The 24,228-nt window shown below is 38.3% G+C and overlaps 1 protein-coding gene and 1 non-coding gene across 2 annotated transcripts in view; one reads left to right on the top strand and one right to left on the bottom strand.

Annotated features, from left to right (window-relative positions):
• Positions 1-2,472: 2,472 nt before the first annotated feature.
• The window catches only part of FAM162A (family with sequence similarity 162 member A), a 40,183-nt gene continuing 18,427 nt past the window's right edge, over positions 2,473-24,228 (bottom strand). Inside the window, exons 2-5 of the mRNA XM_001371652.5 lie at positions 19,599-19,727; positions 14,943-15,051; positions 7,772-7,880; positions 2,473-2,747 (exon numbers count right to left, since the gene is read on the bottom strand). Of these exons, the coding sequence (XP_001371689.1) occupies positions 2,649-2,747; positions 7,772-7,880; positions 14,943-15,051; positions 19,599-19,727 (446 nt within the window). The 3' untranslated portion in view covers positions 2,473-2,648. The remainder of the gene's footprint in view (positions 2,748-7,771; positions 7,881-14,942; positions 15,052-19,598; positions 19,728-24,228) is intronic.
• Positions 23,858-23,960, top strand: LOC130454126 (U6 spliceosomal RNA). Its single transcript, XR_008911810.1, has one exon. It is a non-coding gene; the product is annotated as a U6 spliceosomal RNA (small nuclear RNA).

Here is a 24,228-nt window from a genome sequence, read left to right as displayed (position 1 = left end):
AAAATATGACCTTCAACAGACATGTGCAAAAGCCAGAAACCTCTGGGCGGTCCTGGGTTAAGCGAGAGCCTCCATTGACAGGGAAATTGATGAAGAGTGATTGGTAGATGTGAGGACTGAGGGGAGGCAACTTGGATGGTGTCCTTAAAGATAGGAGGGTCTGGAGACTCAGAAGGGAGGTGATTGAGTTTTTGGTCGGTGGTTCCTGGGCTCTGAGGAAAGCTTGCTCTGAAGGAAGCTGAAGGTGGGGGCCTCTGAGACTGTTTCTCCATTTTGGACACGTGAGTGAAAGGGACTGATCTCTTTTCTTTGCCCCAGCTATCTAAGGGCTTGGGCCTTTTGGCCCAGCCTAAACAGAAGGGGTATTTAAGCCCTATTCCCTTCTCTCCCCTTTCTCTCTCTATATATATCTCTAATTCCTTTCTTGCTCCTATTGTAATTAAACTCCAAAAAAGGCTGACGGCTGACTTGAGTTTTTCATTTAGGAATTACATAGCTGATTCCTTGGCGACCTTAAATTAATATATATCAGTCTTTTAAAGTGATTCCCTTGTAACATTGTGGCGACCACGAAGGGATCAGAGAGGGGAAAGGGAGATCAGGGGGGATTGTAGTCCTGTATTCGAGTCTATTTTTTACACAGCTTAGGGGAAAGATGCCAAATAAATCAGGGTAATACAAAGGAATAACTGGCAGGGAAAAGAATGGGAGAGGATAGTGGGGGAAAAGAGGTCCCTCTCTCTATCTAAAACCCTTTTCCTTTCCTCCTCGAGTTTGGGGGGAACTTGGGCTTTGGCAGCCTGAGCCCCCTGAGAGAAAGTCAGGTTGACCGACCCTGGGTCACAGTTCAGACCCAGGGCAACAGGAGCTGAGGTAACGTCTGACAGATTCAAAATGCCTTTTCTTGGGTTTCTCCTCAGTGAGTCCCTTCAATTGGGAAATGTTGGGAGGAAAGATTTCCAGTCACAAGCAGGAAAAAGTGGGTAACCCTCAGGAGAAAGTTTTATTCCACCTTCTCTAACTGAGAGATCAACTGTTCTTCCAGCCAGAATCTCCTGCTCCTCAAGACTCCAATCTCCTGGGGCCCCTCCCCCATTGAGATGATCAGTTCCACACACTGTTCAGCTTGGCACTTTTTCTTTATGTGCCAGCCTCTATCACAGAAGTAAAGATATATTAAATATTCAAGAACTTAAAAAAGTAGCCTTCTATCAAGAAATATTCTGTATATGATTAATGCCAATAAAATTTGAGTGCCAAAAGCAAAATAACTTTCATGTTTAATACTGCAAGAAACCAAAGTAAAATTACACTTAAAAAAACACAAACAGGACTGAATGGAAAGTAACATTTCATCTGTGATGCTATAAATGTATCAGGTGTAATCTTAACTAAATATCAGTTCTAAAACCATAATACAAAATAATTTCTGGTTTGTTTGAATATTTGTGAGGAAAATTTAAGTTTTGGGGCAGTAATGAAAGGTTATGAATATTCAGGAAGCAAGTGGGGATAAGTAGAAAATGTTCAACATACCATATATACCTATATTTAATTACATAATTGTACCTTAAGTCAAATTCTACATAAAAAAGATGGTGTACAAAACATTCTGTTAAACTATTAAGTCAGATATTCTGAAAACATTTCACAACTGCTTCATTTTTTGTATAAGGAAACGCCTCAGAGGGTTAGGCATGCAACTTAGGCCCATGAAATGGTATGTGCCTTGTACCCAAACTATTTGATGGTCCTAGAAGTTAGAGTAGTGGGGAATAAGTTGCAACTCACCAATGGAGAGAAGACTTGGTTTTAGCCAGTCTTTCCTTGGGGCCTATCCATTACCCATATCTTTCTGTACTCAGGATGTGATAGAAATAGCTCCTATATAGTGATGATCCCAGGAAAATAAAGGTACATAATGGTCTCTATGGAAAACTCTTCTGGGACGATATTGAATGGGAATTAGATTTCTGTCAGTTCTGGTGTTACATCATCCCAGGCTCAGGCCCTACCTTCCCTGCTAGCCTATTCTCTACTACTTTGTAACTTGCAGATATTTCTCATGTTTAAGTTGCATGCCTGTCTCTTATCTGTGCAAAAAAGGCTAAGTGATTTGTGAAATGTTTTCATTATCCCATTCTTGACAGGACCCTTGACTGGTCTTCATCTATCTTTTTCTGAACCGATTGTGTTGGTGAGTATCTAGAAAAGTCGCATATAAATACAGTGGAAGCCACACAGATTTTTCATTAAAAACTAATAAAATATTTTAATGGAGTGTGAAAGAAAAATAATATCTGTGCCCTTGAATAAAACATTTTAGCAGTATAGAAATAAATGAGAAAACCTATAAAACTCTAATGAATATTTGAGCTAAATTATGCCACTTATATTGTTCTGATCTTTCAAATGATCAAGGGCTCTTTTAGATTCAAATTGATCAGTCATGAAAAACCAGACAAGTTGTCATTGCGTTCCGATAGTTTATTGGTGCTTCCACAGAGTATGGTCAAAGAACATTAGTACAAATCACACTTCCACGCAATAGTTTCTCCACTTCACGTCCTCTGCTAGAGAGGGCAAGTGCCTGCCACAGTGCTGTTACTGAGTTTTAAATACCATCTAAGCTCTTCAAGTCTGTAATTCTAATCAGTTTTGGACTTGATGGCCTCTTCTTCTTGCTTTCTCAAAAGAGCTTTCCTTTCTAAGTTCAGACTTGTCAGGGTCTCATGTCTTTTGACAGCCTACAGGGAAACAAAACAGAAGGGCCTCACATCAGTGACCAGTCCCACCTGAAGACTTGACTCAAGCCATTCCCTTTCATATTTTCTCTACTTTAGCAAATGGGTCTTGAGGCCCATGGCTAATCCACTCAGACATAGAAGAACATTCCCATCTTCCTCCATTTCTTCTATCTCTTATCTCTTTCTTCTTTTTTAACTCTCCTCAGCTTCGTTCTTCTGACCCATTTCTCAACTGACAGGTCGGTGGACAAGTCTGAAGTCCCTCCACCTCCCCACCTTGATCCCTAGCCATTTCCTTCTTGTGGATACCTAGGTCCTAGCCTGTATCTTGCCATCAAACTCATTCACCAAAATATCTGTGACATCACATTCTCCAGGGGTCAGCAGCAAAGAGATACCTCCCGCTCACTGACTGAAGCTTGAGAATGTTAACAGCAGTACCAGTCTATACTAGTCTGTTGCTTTCTTCCATAGGCCAGCATAGACTCTCCCCCCATGCACAGAACTCATAGAAACCCATACACAAATATAGAAACCCACGAAGCACTCAGAACAGTTTTCTTTGGAAGGAACCACCGAGACAAAATTCTGGCATTTGAATGAACTCCTGCCTCTCCAACAGGTTCGAACATAAGCCTCCTAAACTCCTTGCTCCCTTGTGAGCTGCCTTTCTCCTAAAACACAGACTTTGCATCTTCTGCATTTCTGATGGAGTGGAATAAAGGATATCCTTTAATCGTCCCTGATAATCATCTTGTGGCCTGCCCAAGTCATGGAAACTCAATCAGAAGCCACTCCCTGTCCTCTTTATAAGTCAGCCGGTGGGTATTGAAGTGCTAATCAGATGCCCCCAACAAGTGCTTGGAGCTCAGGAAGCTCTTCAAGGTGATGAGGGGAACTTCTTGATTCCTTTGGACCTATCATTGTAAAAGTTTCTCCTTTGAAGGACGGGTCTGTTTTTTAATACTCTCCTAGTTTCAATGGGAACAGTACTATTTATTATTCTTTACCTGTTTTATTCAAATAAATTTCTGTTGAGTATGTAACTCGGCTTTGGTGTATGCCCAGATCACCTATGAAGAAAGCACCCTTGTAGGAGACGGTAGGGACCCTCTTCTGGGAAAAGAAATTCTGTGCTGTGGAAGGGAACAGCTTTTTCCATTGGTTGTGTAGGACATGATGCACTGTAAAGAGTATCAGACTGGAACAGTCATTTCCTCCCTTTCCAGGAAGGTTCAGGGGAGATGGTGGTGTATACCCACAAGCCCAAGCACTAAGATGAGGAGACTTGGGTAAAATCCCTAAAGATTACAGTGTATGCTCGGAAGAGGCATAAAGACCTTCCTGAGGAGTAATTCCATTTATCTCAAGGACTTGAATCCAGTCAGAATAATCTAGTATGCAAAACGAGTGAGGCTTTTTTAGGGAATTTCAGACTCTGCCTCTTTTCGTGTCTCCTTATTTTCAACAGAACAAAAGGGGCTAATAAAGGAAAATAGTGTGCAACATAAGTAAATGCAGCCTTTGACATGTGATGGCCCTCTTCGAACCTCTCCTTTCTCTAGGCTTTCTTTTGGTCTCCCCAGCTGTTAATGCTTTTAAATTCCCTTGTACTCACTCATCTGTACATATGTAGTCCCCTCAGAAAGTATACTGGAGGGCTGGCACTGTATTGCGTTATATTCTCTAGTGCCCGACATAGAGACGTGGGGACAGGAAAGTATGTGCTTAAATGGCAGCTTGAATCTATAAAATGAGGATAGTAATACTTGCTCTACACCTCCTTCAGAAGGTCACAAAATAAACTATGACAATGTACACACAGCAGCACCGCACCAGTTATATAACACATGAAACAAGTCATTGTTCCGGGCCCCAGTTTAGACTGTCTACTGTCCATGGTCTAGCTTACCTCAATTCAGAGGAGCTTATCAATGAACTGTTTGCAGGGTGATTGGGTTTTGGGCCATAACTCTCAAAACACACCTAAGAGGTCAGGCAGTCAGGTGGCTCAGTAGATTAAGAGCTGGGCCCAGAGATGGGAAGTCCTGGGTTAGAATCTGGCCTCAGACACTTTGTAACTGTGTGACCCTGGACAAATCACTTAATCCTCATTGTTTACCACTCTTTTGCCTTGGAATTGATCAATACACAGTGTTGATTCTAAGACAGAAGGTAAGGGTTTTTAAATTAAAAAAAAAAACCTACAAAATTAAAGAAAGGTTATAGTATTTGTTGGTAGAAGGAATGCCCAGATGGATGAAATGATAAAATTCCTACAATATTTAAGAATTATTATTACCAAAGACATAAAAGGCCTGATTTTTAAAAATATTACTGAGGGGAAATTCAGAAGATTCACAGCAATGATTACAGAAGTGTGGAAATAAAAGGGTCACTTAAATACTGTTTGTATTTAAATTGTAAAATGTTTGAAGTCTTTTTGGAAAGCAATCTAGCAATTTGGTTTAAGGACCACCAAACTGTTAATGATTTCTGACTTTGCAATTTTAGGAAAATGCACTAGAAAACCAAAAATATAGGGAACATTCTAAATCGATAGTTGCAGCACTGCTATTTATAATTGCAAAAAACTAAAACTATCCCAAATAGATCACACTTGGAGAAAAGCCATGTCAACTGAACGCAACAAAACAACTTAAGACTTCTCAAAAGGGCAAGCATGTGGATTTTAGGGATACATGAAAGTACGTATATGAAATGTTACATTAAAAGAAAGAAGAAAACACACTGATGACAACTGTAAAAAGCTTGTTGTTCAGTCATATTCAGTTGTGTCCAACTCTTTATAACCTCATTTGGGGTTTTCTTGGCAAAAGTATTTGAATGATTTGCCATTTCCTTCTCCAGCTTACTTTACAGATGAAGAAACTGAATCAAACAGAGTTTAGTAACTTAACTAAGGTCACCCAGCTACTAAGTGTCTGAGGCCAGATTTGAACTTAAGAAGATCAGTCTTCTTGACTCCAAGCCTGGCACTCTATTTCAGCAAAAACCAGTTTAAAAAAAAAGATTAAAAAAAAAGCACATAAATGATTACTAGGCAAGAACTGGAGGTATAGAAATGGTTTGAAATGGTTTGGAGTTTAAAGTAGATTAGGTTCTTTCTTTTCCTGCATGAAGTTAAGTTGTTTAAAAGGTCAAATCAAACAAGTCTGGAGTCTCTCTACTGAGATGATGAAATCCAAGCTAACTGATGCTTGCCTTTGCTATCATTTTTCAACTCTTCTGTTATTTCTTCCATCAATTCTTGCAGATTAGAAAAAAATGGCTCTATAAAGAACCATACAGAGCAGACTGTTTCTGGATCCTTGTTCTACCCCAAAGAGAAGAGTACAGGGCAAACAGGAGAGACTTAATTGGTAAAGAAGTCTAATGTGTACCTTCAGATACACTGGAATATGCAACATTTAGTGGACCAATCTATCATATTTTTTTAAAACCTCTTATAACATAGTAGACACTTATAAAGTTCCTACTATGTGCTAGGCACTATGGAAAGCACTGGGGATACCAATTAAAAAAAGAAAAACTCTTTAATCTTAAAGTAACACAAGTGTTCAATTAAACACATAGCCCTAAGGATTTTAGGTTCTTTAAGTGATGAAATGTTAACAGCTCTCCTTTAAAATCTTCAAAACATTTACCTTTTAGCTACTAAATGAACCTAATTTGGAAGGATAAAGCACCCCGACAAAGAAAAATGAATTGGAATATACTAGAGAGTTTCCCGAAGTAATTTGGCCACGGGACACTTTGGGGACAGAAATATATTAAACAAAGGTATACTGAAAATGCAGAGAACATAAAGAAAATACCAATAAAGGAAAATTTAGAGAAAATGGAGATTAAGACAGTCAATATATTAGAGCAGTGGATCTTGAACCTTTTGGACTCAGGACCCCTTTGCACTTTAAAAATCATGGAGCATCTCCAATAGCTTTTTTTTTATGTGGGTTATATCTATTGACTTTTACTATATTAGAAATTAAAAGTGAAAAGAATGCTAATTTATTTTAAAACAATAATAATCCCCTTAGAAGTTAACATAAATAGTATATTTTTTTCTGACAAATAATATTCTCCAAAACAAAAAAATTTAGTGAGTAGAATGCCACTGCTTTACATTCTTCTGCAAATTTCTTTAGGTCATGTTTAGTAGAAGATAGCCAGATTATTCTCCTATCGGCTTCTCCATTCAATCTGTTGCAATGTTATTTTGTTTGAAATATATGAAGGAATTCCAGCCTCAACAGCCATGTAATTGGAAAAGGGAAAAATATTTCAGTAGGCAAATAACATTGTAATATTATAATGAAAATAGTTTTGATCTCTTGGACCCCCTGAAAGGGTCTCAAGGACCTTCAAGGGTCCACCGAGCACACTTTGAGAAATGCTTTTTTAGAAAGGAAAATATTACCAGCAATCTTCTTGTCAAACACCTATGAATCAACAAAATTACATGAAACAGTTTGGGGAACTCTAACCAAGGTGATCTCTAAGATGCCTCTGGTATAAAATCCTAGGAGTAGGCTGAACTCACAGCTCTGTGTTGCCAAAAGAATAAGATTGCAGTTTTCTCGCTCTGCCATGGTGAGCAGAAGTGAGTTATAAGAACAAGCTGAATCAATTTTCGTTGTGTGCACATATATAGTATGTATATAAAATAGTTATATTATCCAATTTACTTCTGCACACTTCTTCCTTTATTCTTTCCAAAGCTCTAAGAAAAGTTAGGTGAAGGGAGATGCATGTGTCTTGGTATTCTTGGGGTGGTCTGGACCACCAGGTGCTGGTAAGCACATTCAGGAATGAGGAAGGAACACAGAGAGCATAAACTCTAGCACTTGAACCTGTCTCATGTTCAAATCCTGCTGGGGATCAGAACTTTGGCTGATGGAAAACTGTGATCTTTACCTGTGGCTATTACAAGATAGGTCAATATCTGTTCCTCCAAGTCATTACAGAAAATAAGACAATGCAGAGGGGAAATCTCTACTTACCTGTTTTCCCTGAATAACCATAATCACACATCCCAGGATTGTTAGGGCAATCATGAGGTAACTGACCCTGACTCGAAACCTGTTTTTGGCAGCATCAAGCATCTCAAACCTATGAAAATAAGACCAGATAATTCAGTTTGTATAAAGCACCAGGCAAAATACATCAGGCCATTTTATACCAGAGAATCCTAGAAAACACAAAGCTAAAAGAGACCATAAACCCAAACTCTTGCTTAAAACATAAGTATTTTCTACAGCATGCCTGAGGTGGCCTTCCAGCCTCTCCCCTAATAACTCCAATAAAAGAAGAACTTGTTGCCTCACAAAGTATTCTATTCCATATTTGGATAGCTATCAGAAAAATGTTTCTTATATTGAAGTCACAGGAGAATATATTGAGAGCTAGAAGAGACCTTAAACTCTTTTATTTTACCGAGGAAACAGATTCAAAGGTGACCAGAAGTGCCCCAAATCACATCTGAAGTAAAAGGAAATGAAACACAGCTGGCATCTGCTCCATCACACTGTACTGCCTTTCTTTTTAAAGTCTACCTCCATATAACAGTTGATGTTTAATAATCATGGCATCTAGGTTTGGGAGAGATCTTGGGGGCATAAACTAATTCCTTGTCTAACATACAAATCACTTGTACCACATCTCTGGTAAGTAGTTTCTCAGTCTCTCCAATAGTAGGATATTATTTCCTACTTCATAAAGTAGCTCATTCCATTTCTGGGCTGCTCTGAAAGCTAGAAAGTTCTTATTGAATTGAAATCTTCTTTCCTGTGATTTCAACTCATGGTAGAATATATCTTGCAGAATAACTATTTCCTTATTCACATGCCATCCCTTCAAACATCTAAAGGCAGCTATTGTTTCTCCTGGCTCTTCTCTTCCACAAAGTGGCATCCCTGATGTTGTGGGGGACATAAAAAAGGTGAGATACATTTAAAATCTGCTTTAAAGGAGTTCCAGAAAGGAGGAAAAGATTCAGAGGCCTCTATTCATTTTCCAGTTCCAAAGATAAATAGAAGTAGTGTTTATATAGAAATATCAATAGCAAGACAAACTGAAACCTCTTTGGTCCATAGTATATTTTTCTAAGGTGACATGTTCTAGTATCTGCCTAGATAGAGATTTGTTTCCAGGGATCCCAGAATTATGCAGAAGGGTTAGTTATCTGTCAGCAGCCTCTACCCACACTGGGACCAAAGGTGTTTTCCAACCAGTTCTATCTATACCATGATATTCTGGCAGAATATAACAAAATAACAGAAGTATCAAAGTAGAATTATGAAAACAAGGATAGGTTTATTCTCATTTTGTAGGTAGTGTAAATCTTGAAATCTCTCAGACTTGTGAATGTTAAAAATTTCCCCATCAGGGAATTCTTAATTGGAACAAATTCCCTACTGAGAAACATTTCCCATTTTGATGTGAGAACTCGCCAGGATCAGAAATGGGAGGACCTCTACTCCAACCGTACTTAAGACTGCTTTAGGGGAGAAAACTCATTGCTAAACAAAGAAAGTACTTGGATCCATGCTTGTGGTGGGGCAAGGAGTTCTTTGAGCCAGGCCTGTTTTTAGAATTGATACAATGGGATGCTAGGTACCTAAAAGGGTCGGGCAAGTTTTCTCTTGATGAGATTAATTGACTCAGCTGTGTTTTCTCTTGTTCAGACTTACTGAGGATCTTGGTCAACTTAGCAGGAATTTAGATGGGCAGTCCTTTGGAAAGCGTCTACAGTGATTGGTAGATGTAGGGACTTAGGGGAGGTGACATGGGAGAAAACCCCTATATAAGAAAAAGCAAAATCTCTTGAAGATAATATCCTTTTGGAGAATCTCTGATGAGGACCGCTTGGGAAGAATCTCTTGAGAGAGGCTCTGGAGAAGGGAAGCTCTTGGAGGACAATCTCTAAGGAGGTCTCCCTGGAGCTCCTCTAAGGGGACTCTGTCCCTCTGGGGGCTCTGGAGAGAGGCCCATTGGAATAGTCTCTGGCTGGAAGACTCTCTGGTGAAGTCAGCTGAGATGGAACTGGCCTGGTGTTACTAGAATCCTTGTTTAGTCAGACCTTGTGGTGAGTGTTAAAAAACTGACTGATTTCTCTTTTAAGACTCAGGTCTAGGCCATATTGGCTTGAGGCCCTTCATACTTATTCCTTTCTTACTCTCTCTCTTTCTTTGATTACTCATTGTATTGTTAATTAAAATCTCTATAAAACCCAATTGACTTGGGTATTTGAGTAATTGGGAATATTTCCCTGGCGACCATCTTATATTTGATTTAAAACCCAAGACACTGTAGTGAAACATATTTCTGCGGTCAAAATTTACTCACCCTCTCTTATATCTAACACAATTTATATCTTCCACCATTTTAACTCACTACAGTTTAAAACCTCAACCAATTTAAATCTCACAGTAGGGAAATTGGGATTAGTAAAGAATTTACAAAATCTTGGGTAAGTCAGCAGTGAGTTTGGGCAAGAATTTACATATGTTTTATTCTTTCCTAGAGACTTACCTTCTAATGTCTTAACAATTTAGAGAACCCTTACAGAAAGTAGGATATTTCAACAAAAACTCCACAAATAATACAAAACGCCAATACGATATGATCTCAAAGTCTAAAAGAAAACACTTGGGTTTATATATCTCTTTACATAGATTATCCCATTTGATCCTACAACCTCCCCGTAAGGTAAGTGGGATGGCATCATTATCTACATTTTATAGAAGTGGAAGGTGAGATTTAATGAGGATAAGTGACTATTGTTCCTTAGCAGGTAAGTGTTAGGGCCAAGACTGAAGCCCAGGTCTTCTCACTGAACCTGGATATCATCTTCAATGGCTGATCCCAAATGACAAGGATTTATAAGATGGTTAAAGAAAAGGATAAACAGCAACAATGACAAAACTAGGATGAAGGGAAATATATAGTTATCATTAATGGTAAGGTGATAAACATACCCAAATAACAGAAGTAGATAGCAGAACGAATTAGAAACCAGAATCTAACAATATGTTGTGTCTACGAGACACAGTTGAAACAGGAACACACCAAGTTACCGGGCTGGAGCATGTGAAGTCAAAAAGGCAAGAGTAGCAATCATTATCTCGGACAAAACAAAGGCAGCCTCTAAGAGGTTAGTAGGCTAACAGACCTAATGAAAGGAGATAAGCAGGGAAACTATATTTTGCTAAAAGAGACCACAATGAAGTAATATCAAAAATTTTTACAACTTTCTCTGACAAGAGCTTTATTTCTCAAATATGGAGTGAACTGAGATAAATGTATGAAATTAAGAGCCATTCCCCAACTGATAAAAATGGTTGGTTTTAAGAAGAAATCAGTCATGTCAAAAAATGCTTGAAATCACTATTAGAAAAATGCAAAGTAGAACTCTGAGGTACCACCTCACATCTATCAGGAATGATAAATGCTGAAAAGGATGTGAGGAAAATATGTACATTAATGAAATGCTGGTAGAGTAGTAATTAGTCCAACCATTCTGAAGAGCAATATGTAACTATAGTCAAAGGGCATAGAACTGTGCATACTCTCTGACCTACCAATACCTCTACTAGATCTATATCCCAGAGATAAAAGGAAAAGGATTTATATATGCAAACGTATCACAGCTTTCTGTGGTGGCGAAGAATTAGAAACTGAGGGGCTGTTCATGAATCAGGGAATGGCTGAACAATCTGTGGTATATCATTGACATGGAACCCACCCTGTTGTGCTTTAAGAAAGAGAATGGTTTCAGAAAAACTTGGAAAGACAATGAACAGATGCAAAGTGAAATGAGTAGAACCAAGCGATCACTTAGATGCCATAACAGCAATATAATAATGATCAATTGTGAAAGATGTAGCTACTCTGATCAATACAATGATCTGTAATAATTTTACTTTCAAGGCAATTTGAAAGGACTCATGATGAAAAAAACTACCCACTTCCAAACAGAGAACTGATAAACTCTGAATGCAAATTCAGGCATAATTTTCTCACTTTCCTTATTTTTCCTGCCTTTTATTTTGGTGGCAATATAACTAATATAGAAACATCTTATATGATTTCATGTGTATAATGTATATAGCCTGCCTTCTCAGTGGGTGGGGAAGGGGCTGGAGAGAGAATTTGGAGTGCAATAATATTTTTTTAATTTAATAAAAAAGACTACCTTTTTGTAAAAGGAAGAAATATTGCTCCTGACAGTTATTCCATTAACTTTTTCTTTTACCAAGCAAGCTAGGATGAGAGCCTAGAGAAAGAAGAGATGTTCCCAAGTTTGGAAAATGCCAGCTTGTCTAAAAGTGAACATTTCAGACACTGTTAAGTTATTTTTGTAATGCTCAGGCCTCTTTAAGAAACCAGAATCGGGAGCTTTGAGAATGGATAGGTTTGCTGGTGCTTGTATGGTTTGTCACAAAATGTATTCTAGTGGAGGAGAAACATTTTATTTTCTTCTATCACATTTGAGAAATAAACTGGGATTCAAAGTGATGGATGCATTAATGTTGGCACAAAGCAGGGTGTTATTTATCACATAGTACACACAGTTTGGTATCAGCATACAGCAGAGATCAGTTAACTGCCCATACTAGAAAAAGGAGCTAAAAAAAGTGTAGGGAAACAGGTTCTGGCAAGTGACCTGGTCACTTGAAAGAAGGATTAGGTAATGTCAAAGAGGTACTTAGAATTTTTGCTGCTTAAACAGGACAATTCTGATACTGTATATGGCTGCACTTAGCATCTACCTAGATAAAGGATGTGCTTAAATTACACAATCTCAGAGAATGTTGCAATTTGAGCAAAGGACATTAGGAAACTCCAAAGGCTAAATCCATTCTATTTATGAATGAATACTAGGATTGTAGTTTTTAGAAGTGAAAGGGACTTTCTAAATAATTCAGTCTAAGGGTTTCTAACCATGGCTCCTCAATGCATCTGTGGACAGATTTCTGGAGGGTCTATTAACTTGGATGGGAAAAAATAATGCATCTTTATTTTCATGAACCTTTGGTTTTAAGTCACATTTATTTCCAAGTATATCCCCACCCCCACCTCCCTTACATCACAACCCTGTAAACCTTCCCTTGTGCTAGATTAAAAAAAAAAAGTTCAGCAAAACCAGTGTGATACTTTGACCCAATCTGACTCCATATGCAACAGTTGCCCACATTTCCAGTGAAAGAAAGTGGGAGATGCATTTTCTCAGCTATTCTCTGGGGTCAAGCTTAGTCAATACAATTAATTATACAGTTCTGATTCACTATATACCCCTCCCTGCCATTTATACTCTTGTTGTAATGTTTACTTGTCCTCTAATTTTGCTTACTCTAGTTTTTCATTAGTTGAAAAATATTCCTATGTTTCTATGAATCCTTCATATTTGTTTCTTATAGTGCAAAAATATTCCACAATATGTAACTCAGTTTGTTTAGCCATATCCTAAAAAAAAAGTTCCATTGTTTTATAAAAAGGAAACCGCAAATCAACAAGTATTTAGTAAAGACCTCTCACTACCTGCTCAGAATTGTGCTAGGCTTCATGAAAATTAAAAAGTATCTCATGATTCCTAGCCAGGATAGCTGCCTGAATGGAGGCTGACTGCCCAGTTCTCACATACACAACAAATTTCATCTGTGCCAGACTGAATCCAATTAGAAACCACGGTGCACAGATTTTCTTTTGAATGTGTGCTTATTCTTCTTTTGGAGTTTTTCTACAAATCTCCAAAAAAATATATTAATCTATGTTTTTTTCTTTGATTTGCTCATTTCTCTGTTAGTTCCTGAATTAATGGCTTCACGCCAGAGCTCTTGTCCTTGCTCCACTTCTGAGTGCTGTCTTCATCTCTACTAGAATCTCACTCTGGGTGCCTGAGTTCTTTTGCTGACTTCTACAGATCAAAAAGGAAGCAGGAAAGAAGAGCAAAGAACCTGAATCTAAGAGGGGTGCCTTAGATTGCTTCTCAGCTGGGGAATGGCTGAACAAATTACGGTATATGAATATAATAGAATATTATAGTACCATAAGAAACAAGTAAACAACTTAAATAATCCATAGCACTATGAAATGATGCAGTCAAGTGAGCAGAATCAGGAAAACCATTTGTATGAGTACAGCAACACTGAGCGGATGGGGGAAGGGGGTGAAGAACAACGAACCATCGACCATGTGTTCAGAGAAGTTTCTTCATGTTTAAAATGAAGTAAGTGAGATGATCTCAAAGTTCCCTTCCATTTTTGTAGTTCTGATGAAAGGCAGTAGGACAGAAAAAGCCCTTAATCTTGCCGATTAATCAGCTCAACAAAAAAACTGTCCCATCTGACTAGAAAGCTAGTCAGTTACGTACACTCTGTGAGCCTGTTTTATTGTATGTAAAGTGAAAATAACACGTATGTTACCTGCTACAGAGTTGTGAGAGTCATAAGATGTGAAAATACAGAAAAATATAAAGTGAATATACATGAAAGGTCTGATTGTTTTAAAAATAAAACTACCGCTTTGGACCTGGAGGAGACTTACATGAAATCATACATCAAATGAGTTGGCATAAGACTCACTCCCAGGAGTCTTTCTGCTAAGCTTTACACTCTATTCATCCATGTCTTTGCTAACTAACTTTTGGTAAACTAAAGTAACTGGACTGATGGTGTATCATAATTTCACTGAACCTCCATTGCCTCATATGTAAAATGGAGTAAATAATATCTGCACTCTGTCTCACAAGGTGGGTGTGAGAAATGTGTCATGTAAACCATAAAGCCTAAATAAATGAATTTGTTTCTATAAGGACTCGCTGTGAAGGAGTACAAGAGATTGGGGACACAAGGAGAGTTGGGAAGGGGAGAGAGGAGGCTTACAGAAAAAAGGGAGATAAAAATAGTAGGCTCTCGTTTCTACCATCAGATTGCCCTTCCAGGACCCATCAGGGATCTAGTTATAGAAACTTTTGCCTCAGAACATGGTTTAGATTGTTTTCCACAGGCCAGGGGAGCTGTGCTTTTTAGTCCACTGGTACTAACATTAGCAGATATTCAAATGTGTGATGTGGAGGATACTTTGTACAATATATGAGAAGGAGCCTTGTTGGAGAGCTGGGAGCTGGGAGTTTTATCTACCACCTTCTTATAATTCTGGTTCAACACTCACGAGATTGTCTCTGGAATTTCATCTTCCTTTTTGAAACGGCCTGACCAGACCATTATCTTCTTTTCCCAGGGAGTGGGCTTATGTAATGGCACTCTAGTTTTATAAATATCTGTGGAAAATAAGTTAGAAATCTCACATTACTCAAGTTTAAGGCACTCTAATTTAGTAAGACAGTGACAGATAAATGTTCAAATAATATTAGCTGTGCTTGTATATTTTAAAACATATAGACCAAATGTTAATTAGAAAGGACACTTAGCTTATCCAGAGCTAGCCCTTGGTTGAGAAGAATTTCCTTAGAAATAATTTCCTTCTTGGGGGCAGCTGGGTAGCTCAGTGGATTGAGAGCCAGGCCTAGAGATGGAAGGTCCTGGGTTCAAATCTGGCCTCAGACACTTCCCAGCTGTGTGACCCTGGGCAAGTCACTTGACCTAGCCCTGACCACTCTTCTGCCTTGGAGCCAATACACAGTATTGACTCCAAGACAGAAGGTAAGGGTTTAAAAAAAAAAAAGAAGTTAATTTCCTTCTTCGAATTCTCAGTGAAACAAATGGCCTATTTACCAAACAAAATGTCTATGTTATAAAAATGGAGGGGAGAGTGTCAGAGGGAGAGCAACAACAGAAGCTCAAGATCATGACTAATAAACCTCAGGTTAGACTTGGGAGCTCAGAATTAGAGAGCTATAGAAACTTGGATTGCTATTTAATTCTTCATGGGTTGATGTATTAGCTTCCCAACTAGACTGTAAACTCCTCAAGGACAGGGCCAGTGTATTACCATTTCTCTACATTCACCTTAACACCTGATGTAATGCTTTTATACTTGGCAAGCAGCTAGTAAATTTGCTGATTTTGTTACCGTGGATTTTGTCAAAAAAGTGGAACAGAAAAATTGTTGCTTCAATAAAATTAATTCAGCAAACATTTAGTAAGTACCTACTGTGTTCAGAGTATGGCATTAGGTGCTAAAGAGATACAAAGTTAAGTAAGATATCCTTATCATGATGAAGTTTATTTTCTAGTAGGAGGGCTAAATGCAGGCAGATAACATATAATACTATATAAAGATATATAAAGTACAATAAGAAGTACCAAATAACTATCTTAAAGAGGACAAAAGCAGACCTTTCCAGAATCAAGCAATAAATGCCAAAAGGATATAACATAGACATAATTCTCATTAAACAAAGAAACTCTTACCAGAATCTAACAAAAATTTACCTATCTCCTGGAGAATTTTAATATTAGCTTATCACAAAAAATATCTGAAAGGACGCCACTGGAGCTTCAGAGAATGACCAATTAGATCAGATCCACTGATCCTCCCAGCCCTAGGTGTTCTCTCTGACAGAGGACTAAGGAACATTTTGTGGAAGGGAATTGTCCTCTGAGGAATTAACCACAAAAAACAAAAAGTCGTCCCTATGATAACTTACTGTGGTTCTAGCACCCTTGTGGATTACCAAAATCTATCAATCTTTATCATCAACTCAAATCACTTATGGTGATGAAAAAGCTTTTAAGTTAGCCACCAATTGTGCTGAGAGTATTTCCCTTTATATGTCTTAAATTTATTCTGTTCCTACCTCCATGGACCATCCCTGCATCTTGATTTTCCAGGAGTTAGAGAACAAAACCGCAATAATCTTGATCATGCCTTTCAAGAGTTTTTACACTAGTCATACCCCTTTTCAGGTCAGGCCCTAGAATTAGTATTGTACGCCTTTGTTAGATATATTTTTATTGTGTCTTTTAACTACAGCTTCTTCCTCCCTCTGAACAATCTGATTGTTCTACTATGGCTTTTTTCAGGTAGGGCTCAGAGGACTGTCTATGGTCATCTTGACATGAAGACACAATCATTTGCACAATATAGGATAATGACAATCTGTTTGTCACAGAATGTGGCACATAATTGAAAGCACTAACAAACACTTGTTGGTCGTTTCTCGTGTACTTTCAGATGATTGCACGGCTGGCATGTTACAGTGAGGTGTAAATCTGCCTGGGACAATTAAAATTCAGAATAAGAGAAAGAATCCTGTTAGGAGAGATTCATTCATTTATCAAATTATTTAATAGTTTCCCACTATATAAACAGTTATGGGAGGCACTATGCAGGGAAATAAAAGACATGGTCCCTGCTCTCACAAAGCTTACAATCTAATTGAAAAGGCAAGCTACATATGCACATATGAAAAGTAAAACAAGTAGGAATCAAAGGTGTGATATGGAGGATCAATGAGAAAGTTCATAGGAAGAAGAAATCACTCTAGGCTGGGATGCAGGACCTGATGTGCAATTTCAAGTGTGGATAAAGATTTCAACTAATAAAGATAAGGGAAGCATCAATGGTATGTGTATTAGAGGGGAATAGTGAGAGATGAGGGGAACCAAATAGATGTTACACCAGGAAACAGTTTTGAAAGAAGGGGGCTGAATTCAAAAGGACACACCTTCCTTCCTGTTCTCCTCTGCTAAGCAGCCTAATGGAGTTTGCCTGACATATGGTGAGCCAGTTCCTCCCTCTAATTACAAAATCTTGAGAACAGTTTCTTTTCTTCAAAAAGGAAGAAAATTGACTTCCCCTGAGGGAAAAGGTAATAATCCAGCTGGTCTTTACTGGGCAAGACTCTCTTTTCTTCAGCTCAAGGTAGGTAGAGAAAGGTAAGAGCCAAGAATTTCTTCAGCCTTCCTCTTTTCAAAAAGGTCAGCCAGAGAGAAGTGAAGTGGTGTGGAGATCAGACCACTCCAAGCAGAAGTGTGTGTCCAAGCCAGCTAGGGTTAACTGCCTTTCCTTTCCCAACCTTCCATAGAATCCTCTCCTCCCCCAATGGGTCTGGGTTCTATCTGCTTTCTTGAGCTCTTCTTCTTTTGCATTGCATTTCTTCTGTCTGTGCCCATTTCTCTCAATCACATATGGGAGCAAATAAGTTTCAAGCTGTGGCATAGTATTCAATTCAGTTCCATAAACAATGATAAGAGTTCTGGGTGTGTATTAATTAGAATCTTGAACCCTTGAACTTCATCCCCCAGAAGTCCTTCAGTATTTCCCAGAATTCCTTTCCTCTCTCCACCATATTTGCCTGATCATGTTTGTATATAATTCGGTGTAAACCACAACCCCTCTCTTTTTCTCACAAAAGTGCTGGTAGTTCTTTTTAGTTGTTATTAATAAACTTTATAAAATATAATACTTTAGTTATTGTATATTAATTTTAAAACCCACAGGTGGCTCGATGGATAGAGAGCCAGGGCTGGAGACAGGAGGTCCTTGGTTCAAATCTGACCTAAGACACTTCTTTCTATATGACCCTGGGTAAGTGACTGAACCCTAACTGCCTAGCCCTTACCCCTCCTCTGCCTTGGAACAGATACTTACTATGGATTCTAAGACAGAAGGTAAGAGTTTAAAAAAAAGTCTCTAATTGGGCCAGATCTATGATTTAATTTGTTTCAAGGAAGTGTCTTTGGAAGGACTCCCTCTAACAGTACAGAGCCGCCATTGTTTGGCATTTCTAGTCTTAGTTGCCTCAACTTGTCCAGGGTTGTACAATCAGTAATGTGCCCAAGGTGGGAATTGAACCCACCAGGAGTACTCTATTCCCATGATATACTCTTCCTCCTAACATCAGAATGATCAGAATGGAATGTGAGCTGTTATTGCTATTACATATTCTTTTTTTTTTAAACCCTTACCTTCCATCTTGGAGTCAATACTGTGTATTGGCTCCAAGGCAGAAGAGTGGTAAGGGCTAGGCAATGGGGGTCAAGTGACTTGCCCAGGGTCACACAGCTAGGAAGTGGCTGAGGCCAGATTTGAACCTAGGACCTCCCATCTCTAGGCCTGGCTCTCAATCCACTGAGCTACCCAGCTGCCCCCGCTATTACATATTCTTAATATAAATGCTCAGAAACTCAGAGGAGGATGAAAGAAATTCAGAAAAAGGGAGATGTTTGGGGTTAGATGAATTATCTGAAATTTAAATATAAAAATGGCAAGTTAAGTAATATGCTGAATCTTAAAATTTGAGTTCTGAGAATAAGTCAAGGGTTGGAGGGAAAGCTCTGGAAATCACCTGGGGGGATAACTAAAATATATGAAAAATGTATTCTTCAAAGGAATTTTTAAAAAGAGAGCTAAGGACTGAGTTTTCAGAAATACTTCAAATTAGTAGATGGGAAAAGAAGCCAGTAAAGGAAAGAAAGTAACAATGGAGATAGAAGGACGGCTAGATTAATTAAATGCCAGGAAAGTCACGGTAGAAAAAGGTTTCATGAAAAAGAGTAGTCAGTTTTCCTAGAGAGGTCAGAGTAATACCTGGGAAAAGGTTGTTGGAAGTCCTCAGAGAACTTTGGAAAAGTGATTTTAGTAAAGTAGGTAAGTCGGAGAGGGCCTTGAGTGCCATTCAAGCTGAGGAGGTATAATTGTTGGAAGCCCTCAAACACTGGCAAGAGAGGTGAAATGAGTGAAGTGTTGTTTTTGGTTTAATCTAATAGCAATGTGCAGGAAGGATTTGAATAGAAAAAGATTAGAAACAAAGAAACTAGCTAGGAGACTGCTATAGGGCCTAGATTTGTTTCTGTGGTTCTGAGTTAATAGTTCTCAGTATAGCAAAATATGTATTACTTATATAGCCTAATCCAACATTACCTGCACGCTGAGATGATGCTTTTGATTCTTGTGGTTTTGAACAAAATCCTCTCGTCATCTTCAAACCTCCTTTTCTGGCTAGGCTGAAAGAAGGGAAAACTTGTCTCTCACATAACCTCAGATGGTTTCCTGGAAAAAGGAGGGGAGGAGATGTATCAAAGAACTGGGGGGTTTGGAATTGTCCTCAAGAGGAAAACGTCTATAAACAACATAGTCCATTAACAATGATGTATGAGTTTTGTTTAGTTTATAAAACATGGAATACAATGAAGTGTTTTTATAGCGTGTTTGCTTCTCAATATTCTCACCACATTTTATAATCCTTATATCCTTAGCTCTTTGCTATCCATGATAATGTCATAAGCCAACAATTTACATCTTCTGGAGAAGAGAATTGGAAGAACCCATCCTTCTCCAACTTCACTGACGAAGTTCGTGCCTCTCAAAATTTACAGCGAGGGAAACTGAGCATAAAATCCAGTCAGATATTCCTCATTCCAAAATGGCCTTTTCCATTGAAAGAAGTTTTTAATAGCCTGAATCACTCTTGGGGGTGTGGTCTTGGGTCCCAGGGCATATGATTGGAAGCAAGTGACCTAGTTTGGACTATAATTATCAAGCAGATGGGGCTTCAACATACAGATCCAGTAGCATTTCTCTTCTTCAACCTATCTCTTTTCTGCCCTAGCAACAAGGGCATAGCCCCCAAGATGGTTTCTGATAGCATGAAATTCAACGTTTTCCTGAGATCTTACTGCCATAATAATTACAAAACTGAAGATAATTTTAAAATATAACAATTACATTATCATTCTTGTGATGTTTGCTTTCACTTTATAGAATTAGGGAAGAGGTCCTATAACTTTCCCAAAGGAAATGATATTGTTTACCATCCTTCTTTGTAAACCTCAAATTTCCTTAGACTTATAATTGTTGAAAATTTCACCATTGGGATATTTCATACTTGGAAAATTTCTTACTGATAGTCTATTGGAATGGGAACTCCATTGGCATGGGAGGTTCCTTCTCTTCCCTTCTTAAGATTACTTTAGGACAGAAACCCTTTGCTGAACAATGGAAAGGACTTTGACCTATGCTTAAGCATAGAACAGGAATTTCTTTGAGTCTTGATTGATTTAGAATTGATACAATGGAGATACTTGGAATAAATCTCCACCCTATTCAGTCCTAATAGGATTGAGTAAGGGCTGCAGCCTAGATCAAAATTTAATTATTCCAATCTCTACCATACTCAAGTTAACAGGATTTAGAAAGGGCTGTAACAAAAGAGTAAAGATTTAATCATTTGAAAAATATGACCTTCAACAGACATGTGCAAAAGCCAGAAACCTCTGGGCGGTCCTGGGTTAAGCGAGAGCCTCCATTGACAGGGAAATTGATGAAGAGTGATTGGTAGATGTGAGGACTGAGGGGAGGCAACTTGGATGGTGTCCTTAAAGATAGGAGGGTCTGGAGACTCGAGGGGGGAGGATTGAGTTTTTGGTCGGTGTGGTTCCTGGTCTCTGAGGAAGCTTGCTCTGAAGGAAGCTGAAGGTGGGGGCCTCTGAGACTGTTTCTCCATTTTGGACACGTGAGTGAAAGGGACTGATCTCTTTTCTTTGCCCCAGCTATCTAAGGGCTTGGGCCCTTTGGCCCAGCCTAAACAGAAGGGGTATTTAAGCCCTATTCCCTTCTCTCCCCTTTCTCTCTCTATATATATCTCTAATTCCTTTCTTGCTCCTATTGTAATTAAACTCCAAAAAAGGCTGACGGCTGACTTGAGTTTTTCATTTAGGAATTACATAGCTGATTCCTTGGCGACCTTAAATTAATATATATCAGTCTTTTAAAGTGATTCCCTTGTAACATCTTCCAGAATAATTCAGAAAAGGTGTTTACAGTGTTGAAATGTAGGAAAAGACAATCTAATGGTCTTTTAGTTTTAAAACTGTGCCTTCTCAAGCCATTTCCCAATTGATAAATGGGAAAGGGACATGAAAAGGCAATTTTTAGATAAAGAAACCAAAACTATTAATAAGCACATGAAAAAGTGTTCTACATCTCTTATAATCAGAGAGATGCAAATCAAAACAACTCTGAGGTATCACCTCACACCTAGCAGATTGGCTAACATGACAGCAAAGGAAAGTAATAAATGTTGGAGGGGATGTGGCAAAATTGGGACATTAAGGAAAAAGACTTGTTAAAAAATATTTATAGCTGCGCTATTTGTGGTGGTAAAAAAAATTGGAAAATGAGGGGATGCCCTCTGATTGGGGAATGGCTGAACAAACTGTGGTATCTGTTGGTGAAGAAATACTATTGTGCTCAAAGAAATAATGAACTGGAGGAATTCCATGTGAACTAGAATGACCTCCAGGCAATCAAATGTAATGGACTTCTCTATTAACAGCAATGCAACAATCTAGGATAATTCTGAGGGACTTATGAGAAAGAACACTATCCACATCCAGAGGAAGAAATGTGGGAGCAAAAACACAGAAGAAAAACAACTGCTTGATCACATGGTTTGATGGGGATATGATTGAGGACGTAGAGTCTAAACAATCACCCTAGTGCAAATATTAATAATATGGAAATAGGTCTTGACCAATGACACATGTAAATCCCAGTGGAACTGCATGCTGGCTATGGGAGGGGGGTGAGAGGAGGGAAAGGAAAGAACATGAATCATGTAACTGTGGAAAAATATTCTAAATCAATTAATTAAATAAAAATAAAATAAAATGCTGCCTTCTCAACAAGGCCCACTGTTGATTACTACCCTCTGCTCCTGGATACTTTTTCCTTTCAAGATTTTCATGATATTACTCTTAGTTCTCCCTGTCTGACTGCTCCTTTCCAGGCTCCTTGGGATATTTACCTATGTTAATCCAACTAATTGTGGGTATCCCCTAAGACTCCATCCTGAACCCCTTCTACTATTCTGCTATCTCACTTGGTGATTTTATCAGCACCTATAGGCTCAGTTATCATCTTTATGCAGATGATCTCCTGGGCTACATTTCTACCTCTGGTCTCTCCTCTAAAATCCAGACTCACATCACCAACACCTTACTGGATGTATCTCATAGACAGACATCTCTAACTCAACATGTGCAAAATCCAACTCATTATCTTTTCCCCCAAACCCACTATCTTTTCCCAATTTACCGATTATTACTTTCGAAGCCACCACATCTTCCCAGTCATCTATGTTCACGTTTGATGTAATTAACTCCTCAGACTCGCCCCACATAATTGATCTGACAAATCTTATGGTTTCTACCTTCACAACACATCTTCCATACTATTCCTTCTCTCAATCCACAGTACCACCTTATGTTCATCATCTTTCACCCAACTAACTACACTTGTCTCTATGCTCCCCATTTCAATAATTTAGCTGCTAAACTGAGAGTCAATAAACTGGTTCCCCATTACACCTAGCATCAAATATAAAGCCTCTTGTGGCTGGCTATTCATAACCTGGCTCCTTCCTACTTTTCCAGTCTTCTTAGTACTTTTCCTTAACACTGTTTCCTTGTACAAAACACTCATCTCCTATTCCCTTGCCTTTGCACTGGATGGCCTCAATGCTTGAATTCTCCTTCTCTTAACCTCCATCTCTTAAAAAATGGCTTCTTTCAAGATTCAGCTAAAACACTGTCATTCCTGTAGGAAGTCTTACGACTCCACTCCATCCCCTAGTCATCATTTAAAGACTTACACACGTCCTAAGAATACCTTCTATCTACTTGTGTGAGTGTATGTGTCTCCTCTCCTTAGAATGTAAGCTCCTTCAGATAAAGTCTGGTTCTTGCCTTTCTAAGTGCTTAGAGCAGTGATTGGAACATAAGAAACAGACCTGATCACGTAGAAGTTTTACTTACCTGCTATGGATACATTTAGCATACCCTAATGACATGCTTTTAAAATTTAGCTTTGATTAAATTAGCATTTTCTGCGACAATGAGTCCCTTTATTTATACCCCAACACCTAGTTCTAAACTCTTAATCTATGTTTCATCTTCCTCAGGGAGAATGGTGAAAAAATAATATATTATCAAGTTAGGGATTATAGAAACAGATTTTCATCTGGCTTTCTGCTTCTCTTTCCCATAGTTGCTCTTACTTAGACATCTATTTAAAATGAATTAAATTCTTTACTAAACTCTAGCTTTTAGTTTGCCTACTCCTTAAGGGGGAAAAAAGCCCTTTTTACCTTCCAAACCTTTAAAAATACATCTGTTTAGTCCTCACTTTGGCAGCAAATAGACTAAAACTGAAAGGACACAGAGAAGATTAACATGGCCCCTCTGCAAGGATGACATGCAAATTCGTGAAGTGTTCCATTAAAAAAAAAACACTATTTCTTTAAAAGAAAAAAAAAGAACAATTTTCAAACATACATAATGATTTCTTCACCACCACTTTTCAAATTATATTAAATTAGTAATTACCTACAGACTGATTAATTTTATATCAGCTCTAATTTTCTTTAGCTCCTTGACCATATATGATCCCCAATTTATGTCTTGGTGGCATATAAATCAGAAGAAATTAGAATAAAAAGTCCTTTTTAATAAATTGAAGTGGAGTAAACCAAAAAGTAGAGAGATGAGAATCA

The sequence above is a fragment of the Monodelphis domestica genome, chromosome 4 (genome assembly GCF_027887165.1).
Source record: "Monodelphis domestica isolate mMonDom1 chromosome 4, mMonDom1.pri, whole genome shotgun sequence".
Classification (NCBI taxonomy): Eukaryota; Metazoa; Chordata; class Mammalia; order Didelphimorphia; family Didelphidae; genus Monodelphis; species Monodelphis domestica.
The sequence above is the reverse complement of the archived record's forward strand: the minus strand, read 5'-3'. Positions and strand labels throughout refer to the sequence as shown.